The sequence below is a fragment of the Polypterus senegalus genome, chromosome 12, assembly GCF_016835505.1.
Source record: "Polypterus senegalus isolate Bchr_013 chromosome 12, ASM1683550v1, whole genome shotgun sequence".
NCBI lineage: Eukaryota > Metazoa > Chordata > Cladistia > Polypteriformes > Polypteridae > Polypterus > Polypterus senegalus.
The window spans coordinates 149,794,171-149,806,472 of NC_053165.1; the positions used below are offsets into that span (position 1 = coordinate 149,794,171).

The 12,302-nt window shown below is 38.8% G+C and overlaps 1 protein-coding gene across 1 annotated transcript in view; it reads left to right on the plus strand.

The window, feature by feature from the left end:
* Positions 1-3,419: 3,419 nt before the first annotated feature.
* The window catches only part of fam214a (family with sequence similarity 214 member A), a 63,017-nt gene continuing 54,134 nt past the window's right edge, over positions 3,420-12,302 (plus strand). The window contains exon 1 of the mRNA XM_039770288.1: positions 3,420-4,662. Coding sequence (XP_039626222.1) covers positions 4,647-4,662 — 16 coding nt within the window. The 5' untranslated portion in view covers positions 3,420-4,646. The remainder of the gene's footprint in view (positions 4,663-12,302) is intronic.

Sequence of the window (12,302 nt, forward strand, 5' to 3'; positions counted from 1 at the left end):
AGATAGATAGATAGATAGATAGATAGATAGATAGATAGATAGATAGATAGATAGAGTGAAAAGCACTATAGGATAGACAGACAGACAGACAGACAGACAGATAGATAGATAGATAGATAGATAGATAGATAGATAGATAGATAGATAGATAGATAGATAGATAGATAGATAGATAGATAGATTCATTTTTGGTTGTATTATTTGTCCTGTGAGTATGTATCCTTGTTTTTCATATTTCTGCTGTTGTATGCGCCTGAAATTCCCTATGGGATTAATAAACTTTATCTAATCAAATCTAATCTAATATTCCTTATTAGTTGATAAAACATATTTGCTATAGACTTGAACGGCAGAACTGAATTAGTGGTTTTGAATCTGTTATGTCAGATCGATGAAAGCTCAAATAACCTGTGCTTTGATTTTAGACACCACAGAAATGTTTTTGCAGGACCTGAAGCATGTGTTTTATCTAATTGTTTTTCTCAGGGTTTTTTTTTCCACAAGTTTTCAGAATCTGGGAATTTCCCAGAACAAGTGGTATGGCAGCAGGGCTAAGGAGGACAATGGGTAAGCTGATTTGCATTTTCTATTGAATACAATGAAGTTATGTGTTTTAATACATTTTTGTTCACTATGGTGCTGGAAAGTACTTTGTACTGTGACAATACATATTATTACTACGATACACTTTTTACTATTATAATACTGTAAAAGTTCTGACTCTTGTGTCAGCCTGGTGATGTCAGCAGTGCTGAAACAGCAGCTGTATAAACTGGCATTCCATGTTCAAATGTGGAGCTTCAGCACCAGCTGCAGAGGAGCCTGTAAAAAAATGTCAAGCTTGCCACAGATATATGATCTCCATTTTAGAATGGCTGTGATTGAAATTATACCAGTCTTCCTAAAAGGGCAATATAATCAGCAATAACCCATTGGGTGAGCACTCACAAGCACAGCACTACAATACAGCTTAAACATTAATTTATTTGCAATTAAAGCATAATGCTGAACACGAATTCATCATATTTTATCACATTCAAACTCAATTGATCCACTGCTAGCAATGGAGGACTGGAGGCTATCAAGGCCTTTTTTCCTAACCCTTCCTTGAGCTCTCCTTCTGCTGACCACCTAACCTATGCAAACATCTCATCTGTAGCTCAATTCACAGAGGGGAGCCACATTCCCCACCTTGCACTTTGTGCTGTAACAAGAGCTGCTGTGTCAGTTACACAAATGTCACCAAAAATACCCTTGTGTCTGGTTCCTGTGGTAAATTTAGTATTAAACAACAGGCTGTTTGCCAGTCTAAAAATCTTATTTACTGAATTTCTTGTGGGAAGTATCTAGCCATCTAAAATAGGACAAACAGGGAGATGGTTAGTAACAACAACAACATTTATTTATATAGCACATTTTCATACAAAAAAAATGTAGCTCAAAGTGCTTTACAAAATGAACAATAGAAAAATAGAAGACACAATAAAAAATAAACATAAGTCAACATTAATTAACATAGAATAAGTAAGTAAGTAGACTGTTTCAGGGGGCAAGTTTGAGATGTTGAAATCAAAGTCCTTACAAAGCTTATTCATTCACATTCCTTGGTCATAGTCACACTGATCTCTCAGTTTGTATTCTTTCACAGGGCTTCAAAGATGATTTTCAAACAAAAACTGAAGATTCTAATCTCATTCTCAACCTGGGATCATATATTTCTCCAGGTCTCAATGGCCGGCTAACTTTTAAAGTTGTGGTCCATACAGATGAAACGTAGTGTCTTTAAACTTCTTTCCTTTTCAGCATGACAATAATGTTTAATCTTGTAATACTGTATATACTCACTGGCCACTTTATTAGGTACACCTGTTCAACTGCTTGCTAATACAAATATCTAATCAGCCAAGAAAATGGCAGCAACTCAATGCATTTAGGCATGTAGACATTGTTGAGAGGACCTGTTGAAGTTCAAACTGAGCATCAGAATGGGGAAGAAAGGTGATTGAAGTGATTTTGAATGGTGCATGGTTGTTGGTGCCAGACAGGCTGCTCTGAGTATTTCAGAAACTACTCATCTACTGGGATTTACACGCACAACCAACTCTAGGGTTTACAGAGAGTGGTCCAAAAAAAGGAAAATATCTAATGAGCAGCAGTTCTCTGGGTGAAAATGCCTTGTTGATGCCAGTGGTCAAAAGAGAGTGGCCGTACTGGTTTGAGCTGATAGAAAAGCAATTGTAACTCAAATAAGCACTTGTTATAACCAAGATATGCAGTAGAGCATCTCTGAAGGCATAACACGCCAAACCTTGAAGTACATAGGCAGCATCAGGCGACCACACCAGGTGCCACTCCTGTCAGTTAAGAACAGGCAACTGAGGCTACAATTCGTACAGGCTCACCAAAATTGGACAATAGAAGATTAGAAAAATGTTGCCTGGTCTGATAAGTCTTGACTTCTGCGGCAACCTTCCAATGGCAGGATCAGAATTTGGTGTCAACAACATGAAAGCATGGATCCATCATGCCTTGTATCAACGGTTCAGGCTGATGGTGGTAATGTAATAGGAGATATTTTCTTGGCACACTTTGGGCCCCTTAGTATTAATTAAGCATCATTTAAATGTCACAGCCTGCCTGAGTATTGTTGCTGACCATGTCCACCACTTTATGACAACAGGCTTCTTCCAGCAGGATAACACGCCATGTCTCAAAGCTCATATCATCTTAAACTGGTTTCTTGAACATGACAATGAGTTCACTGAACTCCAGTAGGGTACCTTTGGGATGTGGTGGAACAGGAGATTCATATTATGGATGTGTAGCCGACAAATCTGCATCAACTGCGTGATGCTCTCATGTCAATATGGATCAGAATCCCTGGGGAACGTTTCCAAAACCTTGTTGAATCTACGCCATGAAGAATTACGGCAGTTCTGAAGGCAAAAGGGAAAGATGAAAGATGTACCTTATAAAGTGGCCGGTGAGTGTGTTTACCTCTGTCGATATTGTGATGATGTGAGGCCGTGCCATTGTCAGAACGGTCAGAACAAAGAGACCAAACTATATTACCAGTAAAATAATAAGAAATAAAAAGGGGGGAAATTTCATAACAGGATATTACAAAAAAAATTATTCAGCCGGTCCCTTCTCTGTCTCTCCAGCTTTTTGCATACCCGTACAGGTGAGACAGGTCTCGAATGTCACGGACTAGACTGTGTATTTGTTTCACTTTTTTTCTTTTCTGCTTAAAATAATACAACAAAGGGAAAAAGGCATAACAAAGAAAAGTTGAAAATGTACCGTTGCCATGGTACCAAGTTCAGCCGGGGGCTGAGAGAGGGAAGTGACGCCAGGGAGGGCGTGCTGTTGTTGGGACACGTGACCTCAGCAGCCTGTCTCGCTGTGTTTTGACAAGCAACGGAGTAAGCGGAGTTCGCTTATAAATAGACGCCGAGAGTTGGGGGAACACGGCATTCGTCTCGGTCTCGGGAGAAGGTGGTCTGCTTGTGTTTGTGTGCGTGACGCGGTTGGAGGGGGGTGAGACGAGTTTTAATGAAAGTCGGAGTAGATTAAAAAGCGTATACAGTCATTAGAAAGAGTGCGAGACGTCGGGTTGGCGACGTAAAAGACAAAACCAGTAGCCAACCCAGTCAAGTCAGGAAGGAGGAACCGTGTTTGTTTTCGCAGCAGGGCCGCTTTGAACTAAATGACTTCTTTTTTGGAGGGCAACGCTATTGCGCCCAAGCTTGCTTCGACACACCTGAGGTCGTTTGGTGGTCGTCGCGGGCGACGCGCGGAGACTTGATGACCGCTGGCCGACTGGGCACCGCGACGCATCCAGAGTCCTGACCATGACAACCCACCGAGAAGATAGATAAACTAGACAAGGAAGGAGGAGGAAAGGGTGAGGGTTAGTGATGTGGTGTCGGGAAGGCTAGAAGTGTTGGACAGACAGACAGACAGACGATCGGTCGGTCATGTCTGTGAACGAGGCACTCTGCTTTCTTCTCGTTACACAATGACTGTTGTGTAGCGAGCACGCAGTTGCTTATAGATTTCTTTTGGACTGTTATTAATTTATTGTTTTGAATTAAGTGCTCCTGAGATAATACGTGTGTTTGGAGGTAGAAGAGGAGGTGCGGTAGGACTGAGGAGCTAGCGCATACCTGAACAGCAGTGTGTTGTGTGTTTGTTTTGGGTACGGAGGCGGTTTGTGCGGCGACGACCACGATGAAAGGCTAGACGGAGACAGGATCCAGGCCTTCGGCCAGTATTCCTAAGAGAACAAAGGTGTAACTTGGAGGGGTTCAGCGTTGACTGGGTAGAACCGATCGCAGCAGTACAGAAGGCCGCAGGTTTACGAGGGTTTTCAGAGGTTGTGGAGTCACGATCACATTAGAGCATTACTTGCAGACGGACCGAAAGAGGGAGAGGCTGACAGACGTGTCGAAGAGGTTGAACGCCAGTGTGTGGGGAGAGAAGGACTTTGTGTTTGTTTGCTTTACAACACTAAAAGAGATCAACTGCCATCACGACGTTCATATCAGAAGGTTCCCCACAACAACAACCACCACCACCACCACTGACGAGGGGCAGCGGCAGCTTTCAGCACCATTTGGAAGCGGCAGATTAAAGCAGCAGATATGAAGCCGGACCGAGGTAAAAAAAAAAAAAAGGATCAAGTCGCTTCTTCTATTTAAAGACTGACCTCATTAGGTGCCCTAGATGGATTATTTGTTCTTGTTGCTGTTTCTGTTTTGACAGATTAAGGCAAATCTGTGGAACATGCGTGTGCGTTTTTTCAATTATAGAGTGAGAGCAACGTTGCTGAAGCGGTGATTACTGAAGTGATTCAAATGGTGCTACTCCTTTTCTTTTCTTTTTTTTTTTTAGGGGGAAAGTTTTTTATGTAGTCGTCAAAAGTGTATTGAGAAACCAGTTTGGGGAACCGTGTTTTGGTAAAAGTTTTAACTGTCTTTTTAAAGGTTGAAAATTTAGGGTGAGTTAGCAGTAACTTATGCAAGTATCTACAACTATGGGAATGTAAAGTGCAGGTTATATCTGCCATGTAACAAGCAAAACGGTTACTTTCAGTGGTCTTTGTAAAACATAAGTTGTATGTAAATGTAGGAATCTAAAAGTGCAGGTGTGTATTCCCCAGTATAACAAGCAAAACGGCTATTTTCTGTGGTCCTTGTAAAACCAAAGTTGCATGCAAACAGTAAAGTTATTTTGTTGCAAGCCCTTTTTAAATGAATAGTGCAGCAATATGGTATAACAGGAATCCAGTAACATACATTGTTTTTGTTGATGGAAGGTTTGTAGAGAGAAGTGTATAGCAATTCCTGAAAAGTTGGTTTTTTGTTTAGCTGGGTCATTTTTGGAGTATGTGGACAGTTGTACAATTTTAATTGGTATCAACACTAAGGCAGTGGGTGAAACACAACCATTATTAGACACAAAGGTAATTTACAGGGATTCAGAAGCAGATGGAAAAAAGCATAAATAAGAATATAACAATTAAGTATGTTAAAGTACAAATACACTTAAGAGCTATCAATAAGTATATTACCAAAATGTACATATTTATGAAATGTAATTTGAATTGCACGGTACTTAATAGTTGCATTGTTACAGTACCAGATTTGGCACAATAAATTGCATATGACATCATTGTCTATTAAGTTGTCTTCTTGACCAGCGCAGTGCCATCCAGCACCCAGGGAACAATGCCACCTCAGCTGAGAGATGACTCCTAGAACCCTGCTAGCTGAAGGTAGCAACGACCTTGCATAGCACTACTTTGAGCAATGCATTTGTCTCAGTCTGTTGTTAAATGTGTTCCTCTGTTTAAGTCAAAACCTCTTACAAGGGTGAGATTCATTGTCCAGGATAGTTAGTAGTTTCTTGAGTGACCTCTTTCTACCCCTTTCTCTAGTGAGAACGTGCATCACTAAAAGACCTCGGCCTACTCTGAAAATACCTGTATACAGCATCTTCCACTCAAGCTTTGAACATTTTGACTTTCTTAGTAAAGTAAAAGATAAAGTGGTAGTTGAGATTTAAGTTCTTGGTTACTTATATGAAGAATTATAGGTTTAGGTTTACATCTGTATACATGTTTAAGTGTCCTACATAAGTACTCTGACAGTGAAGTGTAAGAGTTAATCTTGTTAGAGAGTGGTTTGAGTTTGAAAATATTTATAAGACAGGGTTTTGTTTTTTGTTTTTTTTTTGTTTTGTTTTTTTTGTTGATCTATCTCTTGTGTGTATCACTTTGCAGTATTAAAAGAACATAAGAAATTTGACAAATGAGGAGACCCTTCAGTCCAAGTTAGTTTAAGCTAATAGCTAAGCTATTCTTAAGATTGCCAGGGTTTCTGCTTCATCTGCATGTTTTGGTAGTTTGTTCCAGATTCCCACAACTGTTTGCGTAAAGAATTGCTTCCTGACTTCTGGCCTCAATGCTCCTCCCCTTAATCTCCGCTTGTTTCCATAAGTGCACCATTCACTGTTAAACTGAACGAGTTCTGCTAGACCTGGCCTTTGAGGATTTTAAAGACCTGGTATTCTGCAATCTCGTCTGCTTGAGACTAAACTGGTGTAATTCTCTGTTAGAGTATAATCCAATATCATTCTCGAATCTGAATACACATCTGGGGACAACTTGTTAAAGTTTATAGTGAGTAGTGGTCAGATCTGACCCTGAATAGGACATAGGGTTTCTTCCTAAAAATCAGCATCCACTTTCCTCTGCTTTGTCCACATTTAAGTGGATAGGGTTGCATTTTTTTCCACCAAAAAATCCACCTGTATTAGATGAATACATAAACCAAACTATGAAAGGATGGGGCATAGCAGTCTATGGATACACTACTTATAAAAACACACTGGCTATATTCTGATATGGCATATTTGCATTTCCAGTTAAACAGTAATGTCAAATTTTTGGAGAAACTGTGCAACCTCGTTTGTGCTTCTGCCAGACTGCTGTCAGTGTTTTAGGTGCATTTACCGATTAGCATGTTTTTCAGACCAAAATGTCCATCTCCTACTTTGAGCACCACCTTGATGTGAGTTGCATTGGTTTTCAAATGTGACGCTCGATGAGTTGTCTTAATTTTTCCCACCCACTAAAGTACAATTTACTCATGGTTGTTTCTAGACATATATATTATATGTCTGGTCCTGCAAAATTATTTGGAGTATGACGTTTCCTTAAGTCATGAATGCACTTGGTTGCTCCCAGCTGTGCATAGCTTCAAGTGCTGCTATGTCTTGTAGCATGGTTATCCAAACTGAACACAATACTCCAGATGCAGTCTCACTAGCATGTTAGGTAGATTAGGCATAACATTCCCTAGGTTTATGTTCAACTTTTCTAACACTTTTTTTTTTTTTTTAACATTTTATATACCCTTTTAGCAGGTTCTGTGCATTGCTTAGATGATGAAAGTGTTGTCTTAACCATAAACCCCTAAAAGCTTTTCAGAAGCTGCTTCCTTTAGGACCATGTCTCTCGTCTGTTTTTGTTCCACCCCATTTTTCCCCAGTTGAGCCCAAGTACTGGTCCAATTGCTGCCTGATGTTTTAGTGATTTTCTGTAGGCAATGTTTCTGTATTGCTTTTACGTTCTGCTTCTACACTTCATGTTCATGTGGAAATTAAATGTGGCATTCTTACTGTTGCATTATTGTCCGAGTATTCATTCATGTGTCCACTTATTGAATCTAATTTTACGACTGGAGGAGTGGTGCCTATCCCACCAACAGGGTGGGCAAGGTAGAAACCTGACCACTATGGGGCACCAATCGATGACAAACCACATATGCACTCCGTTTATAGTTGGATGGGGAAAGAAGTCTATACAAATGCAGAAAAAAACCTTCAATTCCAACACCGTGTCCAGGCCAGAGTGTATAGATATTTTGCAAAAGCAGGTGAATGTTTGTTAGTTGGAACAGGTATTAGAATGTTAAACATTTTTCCAATCAAGACACAACTGCATGAAACACTTGCTGTGTGCGTGGTTTTTTTTTTATATAAACAAAGATGCTCAGTTGTGTAGCCATGCTCCATTATTTGTGCACATGCAATACATGTTCAGCAATGTAACTTTTCGCAATACTGTGTTGTAATTTAAGGTTGAATGCTGGTACTGACACTATCGTTAGTTTCCTTTTTGCAACATTAAATGGAATAGTCACTCATTACATTTAGACATCTGACATAATGTAATTGTTCTGCTTTCCTGTCATGTTACATGCATATTTAGTTCAACCTTTGATCCCAAAGATGAACATCTGGCACCATTCTGCTAGATCTGTCAAGTTGTTTTTTTAAATATTAATGGACATATAGAAAAATGGTTAAACCAGTTATACACATTCATACCCTGCTTTTTGTTCTTTATGCATATTTGAGTCATCTACATAGTATGCCAAGGGTGGGGTGGAGAAACCTGCTTGCAGTAACCCTGTTATTCCTTTCGGGTGGAAAGTGGCTGTTGCTTGAAGTTACTTTCCTTATGCATGATTACATTAATTATTTTGACCCTCCTAATCCTAAAGAGTCGTGGGGCTGGAGCCTAACCAGGTGACATTGACCATGTGGTAATTTCTTACTATACAGTAAAAGTGCGTGTCTTAACTGGAGTGTGGAGTAAATTGTTTTTTCCATCCTGAAATTAAAGCCCAGATAGTGTTACTCAGACGTGCCATCTTTCTTCATGAGCTCCATTTTCCTTTTAGCTCAAAAAGATACTGTCCCATTAATTGAAAGGAGTAAATTGTTGAAGTCATTCCCACCTTGTATATTTTTTGCTGCATAGTCTTTCAGTGGCACCCTTTTATCCTTGTACTGAGAAAAGTTGGTGTGTTAAATTTAATTGATTTAAATTAATTCTGGCTAGCCTGTATAGAAGCAATACGTTGTGCTTCAGCTTAGGCCAATGCTGACCAACAGCAGCCTGTATTTAATGTCCTTTTTTAAAAAAACAAACAAAAAAAAACTTGTTACACATACTGCACATGTCAGCTATTGGACTATTTGCACAACATGCCCTTTTTTATTGTGTAATCTAGAAAATCGTGGCGATGTACAAACATGAAATGCATTCAGACGAAGTTGATAATTTTTAAGTTTGAAGACCCACCATCTCCTCCATTGGTCTATAGTTTTTAGGTCAAAAGTTCAGTCCCATTTGCAGATGCTTAACTCTCATGCGCTGATTTAATATTCTGGAAATATTTATTTCATATTTTAGCCAAAAATGTTTTTGGACATTGAAGATATGAATAACTGGCATGTGGATCATGCACAACTTTTTTTTTTTTTTTTTGTGACTTTTTTTTTGACATTTTTAATATTGTATTAATCATCAAGTTAAGAATTTTTTCAACCATCACTACAAACAACTCCTTAGATAAGCAATTTGTTTTGAAGAATTTTTAGGAGTTATTCCTTTAAGGGAAATTACATTTTGGTATATTCTCAACAGCTTATCTTAGACTACATTTTTGTGTATGTTTGGTTTTTTTTTTATATATAAACTATTTTACTTAATTAATCACAAGGTGGGAATATTAACAATTTTGCTTCAGCGCTGGGCTAAAAGAAGGCTGCATTAAATAACTAGTTTGCTCAGTCTAGCATTTATTATGTAGTTTAAGGATGATAATAATCCATTTACATGTTTCAGCTGTTACATTACCAAGCAATGGATTTTGTCTTTTTTTTTGACTTTTTTTTTTTTTTTTAGTATTCCAGATTGATTTCTTTCATTATTGCAATTGAACAGAATTTTTTGTAGTAGAGATCAGGAAATGCCTACATTATCAGAAATTAGAAGCAGCTGTCCATTTGTTCTGATTCAGGCCAAAATGCTTTTTTCCATATTTTGGTTAACAGAGTAACTGATATGCAATATTTACTATAATTTCGTATAGATGGCACTGATACTTTATTAGTCCAAACAAAAAGGCAGCTAAACTATCAAATGGTATCGGTACAATTTACTGAGTGTACTGAAGTAAAGCACACACTTTATTGCTCCTCTGGGCTTAAATCTGATCATTTTGAACAGCTATCTACTTGTTGAGGTGGCTCAGCCACATGCCCTATGTGTAGGATATTATAAAGGTCTCCCAAACACTTGCATCGTTTCTTTTTGATTTCCACTATACCTCCCTGCTTAAATCCTTTTCCATGATAATTTCCTAATTTTTTTATTTTTTTTATTTTTTTTTATTTTTTTTTGGGGATGAGAAACTTTCAAGCCCAAAAATCTGAGACTTCCACAACCCTCAAAGAGACAGACTTGCCTCATTTGGAAGGTTTGCACTGTTTTCACGGTTTCTATTCAGTGAGAACGTGCTGCTGGCTGATGTGCAAAGTATGTTTGCTGGATCTAAAATAAATGTTGGTGCACCAGCCAGGTTGTCCGATTTAATGAAAAAAGAAAAGCAAAACAAAAATCTCTTGAGTTGGAGCAAGCAAATAAAAAAAATACAGTGGTACCTCAGTATACATCCTTAATCCGTTCCAGACCCTTTGACTTATACCAAGCAGGATGTACACCAAATTTTTTTTTTCCCTAAGAAATAAAGGGAAAATGATTAATCCGTTCCCATGGGAAAAAAAAATCCTATCGTTATTGGCATATTAGCCTATACATTAATGGGGTTGTATAAAATAATTTAAATACTGCTTAATACTAAAATACATATATACAAAAGCAATTAGATGAAATAAATGAAAATTTAACCTTGCTTTACTTTTTAATAACGTCTTTGTTTTTCACAATCGTAGATACCGTCGTTCTCGGCATACGGTATGCAGCAGCCAAGTCCCAGATACGCATGCCACCTTCATACTTTTCAACAATCAATTCAAATTTACGTGAAAATTCACAGTGAGTTATAGCATGGGTTGTTCACTGAATGCTAGCAACTGGCGTGCTGATGCTCATGGGCAGTCGAGGCTTTGCCTCGAGAGAGGGTAGTGTAGTGTTCTCTAGACTGAAGTAGCGACACACTCCGAATAATGTTATGACTGCTGTTTATTTTCAACCATGTTTAACCAACTCTCCATACAGCGTGCCTCTTAAACCACATCCCTCCACTCAGAATAACGTTTTAAATGCTGTTTATTTTGATCCATGTTTAACCAACTTTCCATATAGCGTGCCTCCTAAACCACACCCCTCCCTCCAGCAGTGATGTGTCTCAAAAGATGCAGACTGTAGCAATCAACACCTGAACATAAAGTAATAGACAAAAGTATCATTGAACAATCGTATACAACAGGTAGCACGTGGGTTGTTCACTGAATGCTAGCAACTGCCTTACTGACGCGCTTGGGCAGTCACGGCTTTGTCTGGAGAGAGGTAAACAAGGGTGGCACACGAGTCGTATTCCAAACAAAGGTCATATACCAAGCAAAATTTCATGTCCAAACAGAACATATACCAAGTTGGACTTCTTCCAAAGCGGATGTATATCAAGGTATCGCTGTATAGGGATGCTATGCGTTGTAAATTTTGTGTCTGGTCTGGAGTAGAGCTCCATCTCCATCTGAGCTTTTGATTAGACCTCACCTTCTGGGAGTGCCTTGAATATAGTCCTCTGACCAGAATGGGCATAGTCGGTTGTCCTCACTGGCTGTCCTTGTGCTGTGGGAAAAGAGACAATTCCATTGGCGACATCACCCCCTGTCTTGCCCAGGGTGGTATTTCTTACCAGAGATGAGCTATTGTTATTAGGAAAACAAACAGTCTGTTTCCTGCTCGAACTTCCCAGACAACTAGTCGGTCTGACTTCCTGGGTAAAGCCCATGTGCTCTCCACGTTCATGCAGGAGGAGTTTTGATAGCATAATGATATTGCTTTATACTTTGTGTGCCTGATTTAGGGTAGCACCTGAGTGTTCAGACATTGGAATCTTTAAAACTCAAATTTTTAATTTTGTAACAACCTTTACATATGGTGTAAGTCATTTCCTGAACAGAGATTAAAGCAGATCTTGGATAGTGTAGCAAGTGCTCAAGAAAGAAATACTTCCTTGTCTAAAATAATACTGAAGTTGTGTATTTACATCTCGGGTGGGGGACATTTTAAAAAAAACACTTGTATGGATCCTAACCTAATATGAAGGCCTTTGAGATACAGGAAGAAAAGCCATAGTACTCAGAAAAGTTTCATGCATAATTGTATGCTTTTACCACTTGGAACTCTGAAATTAATGGTTACAAAGCATTATATTGTGAAAATGTTGCGCAGTTTCCTTGTGTGTTGTGTAATA